At 35.4% G+C, this 18,915-nt stretch overlaps 1 protein-coding gene and 1 pseudogene across 1 annotated transcript; one reads left to right on the top strand and one right to left on the bottom strand.

The window, feature by feature from the left end:
• Positions 1–4,109: 4,109 nt before the first annotated feature.
• Positions 4,110–6,174, top strand: LOC113310597 (BTB/POZ domain-containing protein At2g24240-like). Its single transcript, XM_026559323.1, has one exon. The coding sequence runs from the start codon at positions 4,619–4,621 to the stop codon at positions 5,939–5,941; it is 1,323 nt and encodes a 440-aa protein (XP_026415108.1). The 5' UTR covers positions 4,110–4,618; the 3' UTR covers positions 5,942–6,174.
• Positions 6,175–7,141: 967 nt separating this feature from the next.
• On the bottom strand, positions 7,142–13,774 carry LOC113310598 (annotated as a pseudogene).
• Between the last annotated feature and the right edge of the window lie 5,141 nt (positions 13,775–18,915).

Here is an 18,915-nt window from a genome sequence, read left to right as displayed (position 1 = left end):
TTTTCAGAAGAACCAGTCACAGACGGAAAGAGTGAGAAATAGAAGAACCGGGGATCAGTAAGTGGAAACCCGTTTCAGCTGGTTTGTTTTACTTCGGATTTTATTTTTGTTCTAAATTACAGAGGCGCCCTTGCATGTCTCTAAGTAGGACATGTGTGAATCATGCATCAGGCTTGTAAAGGCACCAAAAATTTGGATTAAGACAAACTCAATATTTTGGAAATTATATTTACCATTAAGGCACACATGATTTAGATTAGGATAAACCCCCTATTTAGAAACTATAATTTTATGTTAAGGCACCCAAAATTGTTAAAGGCACACAAATGTGAAATTCTTAAGCGTTCTAAGCGTTACAACTTCTAGCCTATGAAAAAGAAAATATCTAATACGCACATTAGCATCATAACTAGCAATGTAATTACACAAATATTTCAGAAAATCCGTGATATCATCACCAAGCTCTCCCAAAGTGGTAAAAGCAAGAACCCCAAAACCAAAGCCTTGTGTCATATACTCTTCCTAATATTTGGCATTTTTCTTAGAGACAACATTCTTGATAGCAATCCCCATCGAAAAAGGTACGGACTCTGCCTCCAGTAAAGGATGAAACACTAGTCACATAGAAGCACACGTCACGCCAATTATCCCAATTATGTACGAGTACATCAGCTAGTCTCAAAGCAGTTCCTTTATTGGAGAGAAAACCCAAGTCAACCTCCTTTCTAGTTGGAACCCCTGCTCGAAAACACATGTCAGCAATAGTATCCCGCACTAAATCATGTCTAAACTTAAGGCGCACCTCATTAGCCCAATGTACGGCATGGTCGCCAAAAGCATCCATATCCCTTGTAGAAATTAACATTTAGTCCCAAAGTTATTGGGCTTTGGATACTCTAGTGCTAGCCTCTGAGGCCTAGTACTCGTTAGTCCAATTTTTCAAACGCGTGAACAGTTCAGTCCAGTTCTCTACGAGTTAGTCCAAATTTTAGTCGATTTAGATATTGCGATTTTTCTTATTTCCATAATTAGCCTTTTGATGTTTTATTCATCCTGATCTTTCGAGAGAGAATTACAGATAGAGACGATTTGGTGTTGTTTTTTTTTCTTTTTAGGTTTGATTTATTCATAAAAATCTCTGATTTAGTTTATTCAACTCCGTTTAGCCTTCAATTTTTCATTCAATTTACGGAAATATCAGATTCCTCGTGACCAAAAAAGATGAACCAAGAAGATGTGATTGCATCTGTTAATGGAAGTAAGTTCCATATCTAATTCAACTCTTACAGATTCTGATTTATTTTTTATGTGTTCTGGAGATGCTTTTGTTGAATTTTGTCATTGTTTTGTTAATTTCATCTTTCCATTTATAATACATGTGAATTTAATCTTATCTATATATTTAGATCTATAACTTCTCTGCCAAAATCATCTAGATCTCTGTTTTCATATATAATCGGCATCAACACTATCATAAATCCCTAATTTAAAAGCATTTGTAAGTTAACTGAATTGATATTGTTTTTAGTTCCTAATTAACCTTGTGATCACATGGTGTTGCGTGTGGTAATATACTTGGAAATGAAGTACCCCATGATCACGTTGCTCTAAGTGAGGTCTACATGAAAATCATTAGTCACTTATCTATAAATGTGAATGAGACAAGAATTCAGCATTAGATTGTAGAGTTCATATCTAGATTGTTCCTTTTTAATGTATACATATAATTTTTAGTGGCAATGAGTAGTGACTAATGTCATACTTGTCCAAATAAGTTAGGAATACTTGGAGAAGCCACTATGTATGCTGAAATTTATATTTATATATATATAATGAATTTTCTTAGCTGCAATGTAAAAAACTAATCAATGGGTACCTGAATTATAAAGAAGACATCGATTTTATGAAAAGTGCAGTTGTGTTATTGCATTTTAATCAAGCAGACTCGCATTTGTTACTGGATTTTTAGCTAATACAAATGATATTGCATTTTGGATAATGCATAAATGACATAAGTGATGGATTTTCAAAAGTTATTGTAGTGATAATGGTAAAAAGGATCTTTTCAGACTTTTGAAGAAAACAATTTTCAGATTTAAATTAAACTAGACAATTAAATAAAGTTGTATCAAAAATATAAAGAAAACCAAAACTCTAGATTCCACCATTAACCAATTAAATGATAAACTCTAATCAATATTCATGCAATTTTTCCTTTTAAAGTGATTCTAATATTTTGCCTCTAATAGATTTTTGAAGTAATAGTTGTAAACACAAAGCATGAAACATCAACAGTTTAAAAACCAAGTATGCTCCAACAAAACAATTCACAACAACTCAATAAAAATCAATTTTTCTATATTAGTTCTATGCAAATAATCATATAAAAATATTGCAAATAAATAATTAAAATAGAATTACACCAATTAATATGGAACAATGGCTTCCTCTGTCGCCTCGTCTAAGGGGTTTAGCTCCTCATATCGAAAACATGATCAAAAGATTTATTCATGGCTTAATAGGTGTTTTTATTGATGAAATAGTATGAAACAAAAGTTTGCAATGTTGGAATGGTGTTACAGCGTCACTGTTACAATCCGAGTGTTGCTTATAAACGAACGACACATGGGTATTGCTGTAAACACTGTTGAAGAACGAATGCCTTCGCAAGTCTGTTCTTCGTCCTCTTCCTCCTCCTCGAGCAGCAACAGCAGCAGGAAAAGAACTTCTGCAACTTGATTTCTTCGGCTCTAAACTCTCTCAAACTTCTCCTAACTCTCTCATTTTCTTTCTTATGACTCGAACCAACCTTTTATAACTATCAGACTCCAAAAATCTCGAGTAAATCCGAGATTATTCTTTTTTTTCTTCTCCGTGCAGTTGAGAGAATATCTCTTTCAATCCTCCCTGTACGCGTCTTCTGGCCTATTCTAACTCTCCAAACTTCTCTTCAGACTCGAACAGGAATAGGTACATCTATATCCAGCGTAATACTCTCACAAAATCCTTCACAAAATCTTTGAAAATATAAACAGAAAGAATACGTATCCCTGTTGAACTCTGATTCACTTCTCCCGGCCATTCTAGCCCAATTGGTGTTGGGTGCAATAATCAAAAACAAGGAAAAATCAAATAAGCAAAAGTTATTGATACTTAGCTCCTTTATAATGGAAGTGATCAATTGACGAAACGAACAAGCTTCCCATATCTCCACAACAACAACAAGGCAAAACTTTGGAAAAACAGAGTGAGTCACGTGTTCAACACGCCCTCACAGGACGGATATCTCAAGGATAAAACACCCTAATACACCTACTACTAGCATATGTAGTAGATGCTCAACTTGATCTTGGCAACTCCGAAAAAACCGTTAAGGAAAATCGCGAACACTTAAGAAACGCTATAAAATATTTTTCCTTAGGGGTCCCTCTAAAATATAGAGCAACCCTTTCCCATAGATTTTACAAAAGTAGTGATTTGTTTATATAATTGACAAATACAACTTAAGAAGAGCAAATCCCTGATGTGGGACTAAAAATCTTATATTCTCTTAAAACAACTAAAGAGTGGAAACTCCACGATGTGGGACTAATAAGTTTTTCATTCACAAAGGAAGCAATTAATTAAAATCTTTAAAAATCAATTTAATTAATCGTTTTTTCCAAAAATCCCCCACATGAATGAAAACTCAATAAAACGTGAAAAATATAAATAGATCTTGGTAAATCAATTTAATTAATCGTTTTTTCCAACAATCCCCACATGAATGAAAACTCAATAAAACGTGAAAAATATAAATAGATCTTGTCATCAAAAGAAATTAAGAGAAAAGTGGTCCAATTTGACTTTCCCAATTAGGAAACTGCCTATTTTTTTTGAAATTTTTATTTATAAAACCTAGCCTATTAAAAAGGAACTGCAGGAATAACACGGATCGGGTTTGTGCCAAACACGGTTCTGCCGGTAAACAGAGCCTATCAAAAGATGGTCCCATATTTATAAACAAATGACAAGTATAAACACGTCCTTCGAACACAAAGAAAAAAAAAAGTCCCTCTTTCTCCAAATACTAAATTCTCAAAATCTCTTCTGCAAATCGTTTGGATCTTCAGTTTTTTTTTTTGTCCTCATATTTGATTCCAATTTCTTTATACTTTCAACTACAAACCATAACCCTAATCCCTAAATTTTCACTCCCTTTGAACCTTTGATGATAATATGGGTTTCTTAATTTCCAGTAGCTTTATTTTAAAACAAAAAATTTAATTGGGTTTTTTGAGTTTGATTTCTGAGGTTATTTTTCAGTCGATGATAGTTTAACAAGACTCAAAATTTAGCAGTATGGGATTGATAAGAGTTTGATGGTAATTTCCTTGATAAAAAAGTGGATCCCTTCCTCACACGGAATTAACCACGGATCTACTCACGGTAGGTTTCGTTTTTTTTTAAGTCGGTTATGGTAACAGAGTAGGATTCTAGTTTCTCATAAGTAGTCCAGGATTCTAGTTTCTTGATAGAGAAGAAGTCTCTTTTTATTTGAGATATATGTATATATATATATATATATATATATACATAAATCAAGGTAAGATTGAAGGTTGAAAACCCAAGTTGAAACATGGGAATGCAAACTGACAAGGTTAGGTTTAATGTTGGAGGTAAAATCTTTGAAACAAGTGCAACTACTCTTGCAAGTGCACGCAGAAGTTCCATGTTTGGAGCTATGTTTGATGATGAATGGAACTTCCAACCAAGACAAGTTAATGAAGAGTATTTTATCGATCGAAACCCGGATTGCTTTTCTATTCTTCTCGATCTTCTAAGAACTGGTGAGCTTTATGTTCCTCCTCACATACCTGATAATTTATTTTACAAAGAAGCTCTTTATTATGGTCTTCTAGATCATGTTAGAACGGCAAGGTTTCGCGAATTGAATGTCAACCAATTAAAGCTAACGAGTTCGGTTAGGGGTCAAGCTTCTGGCAATTCTAATGCCATTAGAGCAAGTCCTGATGGCGGTTGTGCTGTGGCTCATAGCAGACTTGTCCGTACATACGATTGGATGCTTGAAGAATATCCACCAATAAATCTCAATTATCAAAAAGTTAACGATATTGGCTGGATCGATTCAGAGAATATTGTGATCAGTGCTTGCGAAAGATCAGGACGACAAGACTCTGGTATTGGTCTTTTCAGTTCGTCAAGGGCTAATCTAAAGCATACATTTCAGCTAAACCATGAAAATCAGGTGAAGAGCTTTACTGCTGGAGCTTTATGTTTCAACTCTGATGGTAAGATATTTGCTGCTTGTAGCGGAACAGGTATTAACGGAATTGGAGTTTGGGATCAAGTTACTGGAGAACAAACGGATTTTTTCCATAAAACACTGAGTGAGCCTCTCGGTAATGCAAACAAGATTCAATGCTTCAATGGAAGTAACTGCTTGTTGCTTTTTGATTTGGCAACATATAAGAAATATATCAGTCTTTTGGATTTTAGAGATAAAAGTATGGTTTGGTATAATACCGCAGTAAACGAGAAGGACCTATGTGGAAATCCTATGAATGTTCAAGTTCTAGATGGAATTGCAATGGAAGAAAGTAACTCTATATGTGTGATTAATCGGGATGAAAATTTGGGTTTTATGGATTTAAGAAGTAAAACCGATGGTAGCATTAGATGGACTCCGAATAATAGGATAATACAAGATAGACCTCGGTATCCTAAATTAACATTCCATGGAGGGAAGCTTTTTTCTTGTTCAAAAGACCGTATCTCTGTGTTTTGTGGTCCTGACTGGTTTTTTACATCTAGTCTTGGCGGTGGTGGTGCAATTCGTGACTTCTCAATTGGTGGTGATCGACTTTTCGCTCTTCATAGTGAGGAGAATGTGTTTGATGTGTGGGAGACTCCATCTCCTCCTCCTAATTGGGCTGTGTAATGACATAAAACACTCTGCACTTGGGAGAATCCACGCGGAGGAACCACTCTTTTGCTCTTCCTACATATCAAAAGTTTAATTGGTTTATATTCAAGGAATAATGTATGCACTATGATCCTTCCTTTATTTATCTTGTTTTTATGGTTATTAGTCAGCATTCTGTAACTTGGTAAATGCAGATTGTGGGGTCTTCAAATTTTAATTTAATTTCTATATAAATTAATGTCTTTCTTTATTTTCGGGTTCAGTTTCATCTCAAGCATTCTAGCTATCTCCTCTCTTCTCTGAAGAGGAAAAAATCCAAGAAGCCTCCATCTCTTTGCTCAGATCTAGTCCGTTTTGGAGCTTAGAGGAACACTGATACTAGGTGTTCAAATAGATTTGTTTCGTAATGTGTTTCGAGCTTACCAAACCATATTTCACATTACTCGGCTGCACAGTAACCACAAAGGAAGGAATTTCAGATTTAAATGCTTTGGCTACTTGAGACGCTCTATCTTTTTCTGGGTCATGTTCATAGAGCTCCTTTGGGGGTAATATTGTTGCTATGCTGTTTTATAAATCTGCAGTTTACCAACCAAATGATGAGAATTAGATACAAACTAGTACTCTTGTTGCAATGCTGTTTCGTAATCTGTTTATATGAGACAACTAAAATCCTCTTATCAATAATAAGAACCTGGACCATCAATCCATATGACAATGTTTCTACCGCATTTACAGTGAATAAATTTTTTAAGAGAATCCAACGTTATAAATTTATCCCTTACATTTTCTTAGGAAGAACAAGACATCTTAAAAAGAATCTAAAGAAAACCCCACCATTCAACATCTATCTGTGACCTTCAAACACGACAAACAAAGATTGAGAATTAGCAATCAACAGTCTGTTCGACTACTAGGACTGGGTTACGGTCTGAATATAGAATGAAAATCATCTTCAGGAAAATGGATAGTGAACATCAAACCTGTGCACCTAAAGGTAGGTAGTCGATGAGCTGGGCTTAACATATATAATACCTCTTGAAGGTTTCCAGTTTGAGAATCAAACATTGCATCCTTCCAGATTGCAACTTGTAACCAATTTTCAGCATATCCTGATCTTCACTATTAGAGCACTCGTAAAGACTATAAAAGCATTAACTGTACAAAATTGCATCAGCGCTGTACAAAAGAAAGGAACAAAATGGCAACATAAACTGCAGACAAGAAATGATTCCTACTTACCAAAGATTAAGGAAACCCCAACGCAATGCATACATATAAATATCATGTCCTAATTATAAACCAAAAAACCAGAAGATAACTTGTAAGAGCCTAATCTTCTTCTGCTGTTTTTTCTTTGAAACAAACTAACATATGAACAAGTTAACCCATTCCCAGCTACAGAAGTAGATATCCCTAGCTATATTTACATATATGTATAACCATAACTTTTCTAAATTATTTTTTACTAACCTTCTGACGCACACATATACTAAAGTCGCATCAAAATTCTTCAACCAATAGTTCACTATTTACCATCATATAGGCTTTTCTTGAGAGCAGCATTGTAATTTCCATACTGGATATCTGTAGGTGGGCAAATATAGAAAACATACGAAATGGGTCGTGAAACCATCATCGGCTTTGACATAGGAACTACATCTGAAAATGCACCAAAGCTTGATTCGTCAAAAGGGAATGACTCTTGCAGAAAAAAGAAGGAATCCCTAGCCAATTTTTCGACCTGCAACAAAAATAACAGACATGAACTCATCATTATAGATATAAACTAGGTTGTGGGGACTGCAATACAGAAACTAAAGATATTATCATACACTGTTAACGCGGGTGAAAAAATCCCACACTAAATTGGTTATCTAGTTAACAGCATGAGTTGAATACCAAATCTGAGGTCTAGAATTTTGATGACCTCATTTCAGTTTCAAAGGAATACCAGTACATATCAAGGCTGATTGTTACCTGAAGCTGTGAAAATCGAACATTATTCATTGTAAGCACCACAGGCATGTCATATAGGAAGTCTGCTAAAGTCCTGATAGCAAGATACTCAAAAAACTGCTTTAAGAGAATTCGCTGTTTTTCCACGCTTTCAGTATTGGTTTTGCGGAGTTGGAAACTGGCAAACCATAATACGCAGTGTACTTTTTTCCATGGAATACTGTTTTCCCCAGCACCAGAGATAATTGTGCCGTATGGATGACTCAAGCCATGAAGTACTTTCACGCCGCTTAATGAGTTATCAGTTGTGGAGTCATCAGGTACACTTGTAGTGATTATCTTAGCTGGGACACCATGATTAGATAGAGAGGAAGAAAAATGCAGATCATTGTCATCCAAAACAAGAATGCATCCATCAGGAGTTGAGGGTAATAACCGCAGGAAACAAGCTGCATCAGGTAGTTCACTCTCCGGCATACAGAAATTTGGACTAATAGTAGATGACATGGTTGGATCGGCATCGTGAGAAAAGAAACAAGAAGCACCATAGCGACATCCCTGCTCACCAACATCCGTCAGTGTTAAAAGAAAGAAATTTGATGTTTATGTTCTTTTAGCACTATTATACTAGACTAATAAAAGATCATACATACTAATAAAATATAAACTAATACAAAGATAATATAAACTCAAACATAATGTACGAAACAGCTGGAAAAAAGTGAAGATAAAAGGAAACAAAATGAGACAAAGTGGGATATACCTGGAGAGAAAAGAAAAATTTGCAGATAGATTTTGGGGCCTGGAGGGAATGAGAAAAAGGACACTCGCTGCCCCTGTTGCATAAACCATTTACAAAGTATCTACAGAGTGGACGTTCCCCCATATCGTGCGACACCATGGCAATTATTGGTTTCTGCTCGTTCTCGGCATGATCTTGTGTATGCTCGACTCTCATCTGTATGGTGACAGCAAACATAGAAATGAACAACCAACAAGGACGACTACATAAATGCACAAGAAGCATATAGTGCACCAAACCTCTTTCAAAACAGTTGCAAACTTCTCAGCAACAAAGTTGGCTTTAAAATCATTGGGAGCAACATATGGCAAAGTTAGGCAGGTTTTTTCCTCAATATCTAGATTCAGAGTAATGTGCTCATCCTCCTTCTCACTCCCAACATCCTCGTCTCTATATTGAAGGTATCCAAGGGAACATGTGTGCTCAAACTCGTAAGGATTATAGTAAGAGGGAAGTCCATTAGCTTTAGCCATAAACTTGGGACGGAATCGGTGCATTGAATTTACAATATCATCATCTGCAGGTACACAAAAAACTGAACATTAGAAGATGAAAAACCATGGGTAAGAGTTTGACATGAGGAATTGTTAAAGAACCCATACATATTTCTGAAACCTGATGCAGAGATGGCTGCAAAAGATTGTGGAAGGAACACCACTCTTCTTCAAGTTTAGGGAAGAGTATTTCAGTATTATTTGGTTCATCAAACTTGAGAAGGTGCTTCAGCCGCTCCACACGATGCTTGTCCTTCAAAGACAGATCAGTGTAAAGGATCAGAGAAGCCACTAGAAAATAAACATTTGCATGTAAGAAACATTAATAACTCGGGGCAACGACTTACTTTAAAAGCACGCTGCCAGAACTGATATGCACAAAGGTTACCCATGAATATTATTTCCTTCTTGCCAGTTAGCACACTACTCTCATCATCCCCCCCAAAATAGCTGGCTATATACTCTGCAAACTGAGGATGAAAATAATATAATAAAGACAAATTATAACTTCAATTTTCTTACATGTCCAAGCAAAACTGTCGGAACAAAAAAATTAGATATACCAACTGATCCTGTCCAAATGGACGACGAACGGGCAGAGGATTTGTATCCATCAGTATTCCCATCAGAATGCCTTCACGAAGCAATCCAATATCTCCAAATTTGAGTATCATCACGGAAGCATCAAAGGACAATGTCATACTGGCAAGGAGACGGCCATAAAATGTTGGCTCATATCGCCCCCTATGAGATACGTTTTTCTCCAGAGCCTTAATGTGAACAAGCAAGTTTAGGGCATCTTCTACCACTTCAGGTTCTGGTGGATCAAGGGCCTTCTGCAACAATACTTCAACAAACAAAGAAAATTCAGAACTTAGCACCAAGAGATTAGTACAATCCTAGAACAGCCATCAGTCATGCTAAAGCATGAGGACCTTTGAAACTGAGAAAGACTGCAAACCCCTAGGCAGAAGTTGTAGGTAAATAGTACAACTTAAAATTGAACAGTACTTGAACCAAAAGATGAATAGTACTTGAACCAAACTTAAAACTGTCATCAGTGGTTGTTATGGTTTCACAACAACTCATGATTAACTAAATCAATCTTAGGCTTAAGTTAAAACGGGTTATTACTACTCCAGATTCATGTATGGTCAAGGCTCTTAATCATGCACTTAGGATTAATCTACACAAAGTAATGTAGCTTAAGAATCGTGATTATGTCTCAAGTAAGGTGACTAGAAAGCTGAAACGCGCCCAGTCAAATCCCGAGACAAGATGAGAAACTTAAAAGGAAATCATAAGGAGAATTAGGAAACATAGTCCATACCCTTGGGATCATTGATGGCCTTAGAGTCCGCACAGCAAACAAGAAGCACTTGCTGTCGTAAAGATAATCGCAATATAGATGGACGCTCATGATCCGACAACTGATTGAAAAAAGACCTAGTAACCATTCGATAAATTTCCCCATCACAAGTTCGACATGTCCTGCCTTTACGCTGCTCAGCCTAGAGTCAATTAAAACATAAAAGGCCGTTAGGTTCGGTAGCAATCTCAAACATGGAACCGTTAAGCTTCTTATTACCTGAGACTTTGATACCCACAAAAGTTCTGCTGCATCCTTTTTCCTGTTATTATCCCAAAAGACTTGTAAAGATCGACAAGAATCAATGACAAATGCCACTCCAGGAATGGTAACTGATGATTCTGCAATGTTGGTGGCTAAAATAACCTGTAGTGCAGAATCAAACATTTCAAATTCAGAGAAGCCTCAAATTATAAAGATTTGACTCATGCATGTGGAATGAATAATTTCATATATGTTTTGATACTGTTTATGGAGTAGGACACTGGGACTGAGGAGTAGGTGAAACAAAAAAAGCAGATGAAAAGGAGTAACAAATGCCTGGGATGTGTGCAACTCAGGCGATATCGCTTCAGGTATTATGGAAGCTAACTTAGGTCTGAGATGTGAAATCTATGTGTATATGTCATAGTAACATACGAGGTAGATATTGATACCCACCCACAAAAACAAGCAGTACAGTACGAACCTCACGATGTGACTTCCAAATTTTCATCGTCTTTAAAGCCTGTTCAGTATCAATGCTGCTATGCAGAATGTGCACTTTGAAAATAGAATTCAAAGGGCTTAAAAGGAAATACTGCTGCTCCAGTGAATAGTATGTTGGAAGGAAAACCAGAATACTCTTCTCGATATCAGGTTCATTGTCATGAATATGCAACACCAGACCATGAATGAGTTTGTGCACTTCAGGCTTGATGTCAGCATCAGACGAGATGGGGCTTGAGCCAGAACAGTATGTACTAGACAAGGACTCTGAGTTTAGCCCAAGAAGTTCAGATACCTGGTTAACAATAAGATACAATCACCGTCACAGGATTACCAAGAGATTAGGAAGTGTGACATGAATATTTGCTTAAAACAATATGCATGAGCTGAACACTTCCTGCCATATCTTGACAGGAGTTTCAAAAATTGTAAAAATAACTGGGTCACGCACGTGAAAGCATTATTAATAAATCAAGAAGAAATAGATTTAATTGCCTGTTCAAGATATAAAACTTTTTTTTGGAAAATCGTTTGCTCGCCGGAACTTGGAATTGCAAGAACTTCAACCCTTTCATCCCTACCAAGGTCCTTGAAGTAATCTCTGTATCTCGCAGTCTCTGCTGTAGCGGACATCAAAACCAACCTTGCAGAAAGGGAAAACTGTTAGACAACAAAATATTACCCCAACATACTACATAATAGAGTTAAAGATCTGAAGTAAATCAAAATCGGGGGTCAAAAACAAAACTATAATTCAACATATTCAACCAAAGATAAGCAAGTATAAAGGACACAAACAGCAAAACATTCCATTATTGGAAATCAACTTAATTAAAGCATTAGCACGTGCAGGGAAAAAAAGAAAAAAGAATCGCCAACCTCAAATCTTTGTCTTTGAGCATAAACTGCTTCACACATGTAAGAACAAGATCGGATTCCACAGATCTTTCGTGGACTTCATCAAGAATGATAACCTTATATCTGAGAGCTGCAATTCCCTTGTCCCTCATTTCATCTAACAAGACACCAGCAGTTTTGAAAACAAGTCTTGACCTGCGTACGATATCACCCAAAAGAGGAAAATGAAAAAAGAAATATGAAAAGAGCAGACCGTATTTCTAGACATTCACAAATGCGGATAGTGACAAAGAAGGTGAAACAAATGTCAATATTATTATATATAAGGTATGTCCATTAATTAACGTACCCTGGGGACATGACTTTTTTATGTCCAATATGATATCCAACCTCGCCCCCACGTCGCATCTACGAGATTTTGCCACCATTCTAGCAACAGCTACAACTGCAAACCTTCTAGGTTGTGTACATAATATAGGTTCCATTCCTTCTTCTAGAAGAAACTGTGGGACTTGAGAGCTCTTGCCTTCAATAACATAAGAGCAGATAAAAAGCCAGAACAAGTTAAAAGATGAACCAAATCTGACAGAATGCAGGGCAAACATGAAACACTATCTAAATGCACAACATACTCAACATGAAGAAAAGTAAGAGATATAGATGCAAACAAATATACATTTAATGACAATTGAGATAATAAGAAACATAAACGACAAAACCGTTAGCACAGACTCAATATCTGGAGGTTTATCTTTATAATTAAATGGGACATTATACTCACTCACTTAACAGCTCCTCCTACCATAGGTCCGTAGCAATAGTTTCAGCATTCTTTACATTACACTTCAATGCAAGTACGAAACGAAGCTGATTTTCGAACAAACAATCAATCCTACACTCCCAATCATATCCTACTCCACACAACAACACAATTGCATCGTCTAAACTCCTACCTAGGACCCCAAAATAGAAAAAAAAAAAAAAAAATAAAAAAAAAAGAATCTTAAACCCTAACTACCTCATAAACCCAAACAATAATAATTAACTCATCAAAGTAGAAGTAATGCATGAAAACTTCAACAAGAATCCGCGAATCACTCTATGAAACATCAATGCAACTAAAAAACAAAAACAAAAAATAATCAAAATTTTCCAACTACAGTATTGAAATCCACAATACCATCCAAAACCTAAGTACTCAGATCCTTCAAATCATTCATAATACCTTAAATCAACACCAGAATCACAAAATGAAGCAAATTAAATAACATAAAAATCGCTAAACAAACAAAACCATTGCATGAATCATCTACTTGCACATGAATCTACACCAACAAAACAAAATTCAATTGAATACAAACTAAGACGAAGACACACACATAGAGAGCGAGTATATAGAAGTTTTAAAAAGAAGAAGAAGAAGAAGAAGAAGAAGGGGTACCGCAGCCAGTTTCGCCGACGATGAGTGTAACACGATTTTCTTGAACTTTTTCGATGATTTTTTGTTTTAATCCCATTACCGGAAGGTAATTAAACTTTGCATGAAGCTGACGACGTTGGTGCTGATGAAGCTGATGACGATGATCTCGGTGACGTCGCCATTCTTTCTTCTACTCCGTCGTCACTGTCTCTGAACACAGAGAGAGAGAGTGTTGAGAAAAGGGAGAAAAACCCTTACCTTTTCTTTTTATTTTCCCGCTTTTGTAAGTGATTTTATTTTAGTGAAAACTGCTGGAATCACCCAACTAAATGGGTTCTATATTTTCAAGCCCCACCAAATAGATTCATTACTATATAAACTCCATAATTAAACTTTTTGATATTTCCAGGCCAATTTTCATTTTCAGGGCTTGATTGTAAAGTACCATTTTCTTAATGTCAGTTTTACCCTTTTGTATATATACAAGAGAAAAATCACAGGATCCATTCATTTCTCCTTTTTCTTTCTCTCTCATTTCTCTCTCACAGTTGCAGAGAAAATAGATTTTAGGGTTTTCCTGAGATTTCATTTTTCATATTCCGCTTTTCGATCTTCTACTGCAACAACGGATCCTGTGATTTAGGCTCTCTGTCACAGTTTTTATCTGATACCTCTGTAATTTCAGAGATCGGTTGCATCTGATCGAGAGAGATGATATGAAAGATGAAGAAGATTTATTTTATACGAAACAAGATCAACTGCACTTGAAGATTCATCAACAGAATCAAATCGAGCTGCATATAAGCTTCTTTTATCATCTTTTAATTCAACTGAAGTTACCTTAAATTTTTAATCTGATTTTCATTTTGTTTTGTTTGCAGAGATTTCATTCTGAATTAGTTTTCAGTTCGAAGATTCATATAAAGTTTCTGGTTTGTTTTTCGTTCATTGATTTCGTTTTTCATCTGTTCCTTCATATCTGGAAAAACGACGGTAAAAATCATCTGCATGTTTGGTTTTAGAAGAATATTTGTTTGATTCGATGATAAATCTGAATACTCTATGTGTTTTGGAGTTTTGATGCAATATTTTGAGTTCGTCATGGTTTTGATATGGTTAGTTAGGGATTTGAATCGATTTGATTCAATAAATTTAATAGTTAAGCATCAAATAATCTATAAATTTGAATTAATCAAATATGGGATAATTATTTCGATTTTTATTTTGAATCTGAAATTAAAGGTTGTGAATCTCAACTTAAGGCTTTCATCATCTCTTCTCAGTCTTTATTCAACTCAAAAGTCTTCTACAAATTGGTTATTGTTTAATCTCTTTCATCTTCTTCAAGGTTTTCCTAAGTTGGGATTTCCCTTATTTGTTGTTTTAAATACACAGGCTAAGATGTAAATACACAGGCTAGCAGTGGATGTGAATGGCTATAATATGTTGTTATTTTTAGGTTCGATTTGTTGTTTTTTGTATTTCAGTTTGATTTTATATGGTTGATTAACAGTGGTGGTGATATTTTTGATAGGGAGGTTGAAGAATAAGTGGATATAATTGAATGAGAATATGAGAAGAAAGAGGATGAACCATATTAAGTTTCTAGAGCATAATCTATTGAAGAAAGAGGATGAACCATATTTAGTTTCTTGGTGATCAATTACAAAGAATTTGATTAATATGTGATGGAGTTTCTCATTTTGATGAGCTCTTTTTAGGTACTCTTATACTTGTTGTTCTTATGTCCATTCAGTTGGTTGATTATGTATCCATTCAAGTTTGGGAATGTGTTATAAGTTATCTCGTTAATGATGATTTCTGCTAACTAGTAGTTACCAGGATGTGTAACTGCTAATTACACATCCTGGGATATAAAGTTTATGTTATATATATATTGCAGGTTCTTATGGAAAGAATAGTTATATGGATGTGTAACTAGCAGTTACACATCATGAGATATAAAGTTTATGTTATGTATATTGTAGGTTTTTATGAAAAGAGTAGTTATATGGTTGGAAAGGTTTCTCTCATTGTCTCTTCTATCAAGTTTATGAGTGTCGGTATTTCCTAGCGTTTCCACCTGAGTACTCGTTTCTGAATGTTTTCCTTACACGTATTTTCTTTACTAGGTTTGTGGTATGGAAGATGCTTTGAAAATTTTATATCATTATGGTCTTGGGTTCAATATCTCAAGTATGTGTAGCTATTAGTTACACATGTTAATTAGATGTGTAACTTATAGGTACACATGCTAACTGATTGAGTGATTTTCGTTTTATTTGTCAGGGTATTGAATTGGCATGATCTTGAGGCGTTATCCAGTCATTATACATTGTTATTTAACAGGGGGGAAAGCAAAATTATTGGATTATTGTGTAACTTCTAGGTACATTAGCTAAGTGGATGTGTATGTACTAGTTACACATGCTAATTAGATGTGTATCTAGTAGTTACACATGCTAAATTATGTGTAACTAGTAATTCTGTTCAAAGGTGCATGCAGGTATGATACAATTAGATGTCCATTTATCTGCTTAAACATCATATGCAGGCATCATAAAAAAATTAATTGCTTTGAAAAATACCTAACTTATCATGGATGTTGCTTAAGTTAACTGATTTGAATGCAAAAACTAAGTAGATTCCTTCATATTGAGTTTCTGATTTTATTAGGTGAAATTGCAAAATGCTATAACTATCATATTGAATTTGTGATTGTATGAGGTGTTGGTGGTGGAGGAGCAGGTGCAGGTTTTAGAGGAGGATTTGGATCTAGTGGTGGTGCAGGACAATGTAAGTATAGTCAATTTTTCTTTAATTTCCATTAAACCATGAACGGATAATTGCATACAGTTTGAATTATGAGCTTATGCATGTAACGAAGGTTTTTGTTTTGGTTTAAAATGATTTTGGTAGATTTTGTATACACGTGCTTATACGTACGAGCTCTATTTATAGTTGATTTCACTGGTTATAGGGGAACTTGTGAAGTGTCAGTTATCTTCATCTTATCAATGTTATCTTGCTATGAGTACGTCCGTTTTGTGGCATGTTTGTTTGACTTGGTTATTTTATTCAATTACCCTCTCTTAGTGTATGTATGTATCTGATGTTTTTCTCTTGACTGAGCCAAAAACCTCACTGTGCTTTATGTAAGTTTATCATAAATGACATATGTCGTATGCATCTACCCTTAGTTAATCTAGTTTGATACATGTGTAATCGAAAGTTACACAAGTCAGATGCATGTATAACCGAAAGTTACACTATTAAGATGCATGTGTAACCGAAAGTTACACTAGTAACTTTCCATGAACTGTTAGTGTCATTTAAGCTTGAGTTTGATTTTCATGAACTGTTAGTGTCATTTAATCTCATTCATTAAATAGACCTCGCAGATTGGAGTGTTAATGTGTGCGAGTCATATTTGTAGTGCCATCAATCTTTTTTCCATCATGTGTAACTTTCAGATCTCTAGTTCATTATATATGCTTTGAACTAGTACTAGTATGATAAGTTTCGGTTGCTGAGAAACCATTCAGATGAGGTTTTGCGCTGCTCAATTTTTTTTTGTGCAAATTTTTTCAGTATATTGGTTGAACAGCAGGACTTGTATCGCATATGAGATAAGAATGGTTTAACATACTATTATTGTCTGTCTATTTTGGTTATAAATGATGTTATAGTCACATAGGATGTAACTAGTTGCAACATATTGGATTTGTTTAACATTTAAATCTTTTGGTGACTACATATTGAATATGTCCTTTAGTGCTTGTGTCTATGTAGCTGTTGAAGCAACTGATGGTCATATGAACCCTTAATATATGGATGTGTAACTCCTAGTTACATAAGTCATATGAATGTGTAACTTCTAGTTACACATGCATATAACATGTGTAACTCTTATTTACACTAGCCACATACCCGTGTAAATACTAATTTTGAACTCAAAATTTAGGATAAATTTTACCAAATATATACTAGGGTTCTTGTCTGAAGTATAAACTATCTCTCTACCTTTAATCTCAATCAGAAATCTAAGTTAAGATTTGGACTCATTTGTAATTTGATCTATTTTTTTCCTGACCTAATATGAACTTGTATTTTTTTTTACTTCAATTATAATTTTATTGTCAATTCATTCAACAGAACATTGGTTAACGGTGATTGTGTAGGTTCCGGAGGAGGATGAGGAGGCGATTGTGATAGGGTGGTGTTATTGGAGCAGGTTTGTAAGAGGATTTGAAGTCAGCTATGGTGTTTTTGAGTACCAAGAAGGTAAACCTCGCTTTCTGATTTTGAATCTTGAGTTTTTGAGAATGTTTTTTGTTATTCTCCTTGTAAATGATATGAAATTTTGGGATGTGTAACTGCAGTTTACACATCCATTTTTCTATGAAAATCTCATTTACACAGGACATATGGATGTGTAACTGCAGTTTACACAGGCTATATTTCAAGTTAAATAAATGTGTACCTACTAGTTACACATGCAAATTAGATATGTAACTTATAGTTACACATGCTAATTTGGTGGGATATGCATATGTAACATATGAAACTTTTATCTGTCATAGTGGTTTTATTTATGTGTACTAGCTGATTCTTGTATTCTTGTTGGATGTTGGTCTTGTAGGTGGTGCACTCTACCATAGAGCAACTACCTTGGGTTGGCAGGTGAGACTTGTCATGGCTGAATTGATGCTGGTAGAGAATATTGCAGGCTAGATGCATGTGCAGAGTTGCCAATATGTGTTGCTATTGCAGTGGATTTGACAGAAATTGATCCTTGTAGAGAATGATGATATGAGCCATGATGGTAGCTGAAGCTGGTAGGATAAATGTTGTTGAAAGTAAGACATGGTGCTGTGTAAATTTCAATTACACTAGATAGATGCATATGTAACTCCTAGTTACACTAGACAGATGTGTGTGTAACTTTTAGTTACACATGCTAAGAAATTATTGTAAATAAATCTTAAAGTGTAATATATGTATTTTTTTTATGTTTACTTTTTTGTCTATTTTTTTTGATGTGTAACTTCTCATTACACATGCCATATGGATGTGTAACCTTTGGATACACATGTTATATGCATGTGTAACTTCTGATTACACATGTCATACACATGTGTAACCCTTTCATGCCATACCCATGTGTAACTTCTGGATACACATGCTCGTTGCATGTGTAACTTTAGATTACACATGCATATATTATTGGTCGGAGGCGGTGGTCGGTGGTGGTGGCCGCCGGCGGTGGTGGTTGGTGGTGGTGGTTGAAGGTGGTTTGACGGTGGTGGTGGTGGTTCTCGGAGGTGGTTGGTGGCGGTGATCGGTGGTGGTGGCCGCCGGCGACGGTGGTGGTTGGTG

The sequence above is a fragment of the Papaver somniferum genome, chromosome 9 (assembly GCF_003573695.1).
Source record: "Papaver somniferum cultivar HN1 chromosome 9, ASM357369v1, whole genome shotgun sequence".
NCBI lineage: Eukaryota > Viridiplantae > Streptophyta > Magnoliopsida > Ranunculales > Papaveraceae > Papaver > Papaver somniferum.
This window is presented reverse-complemented; position numbering and strand designations above follow the sequence as displayed.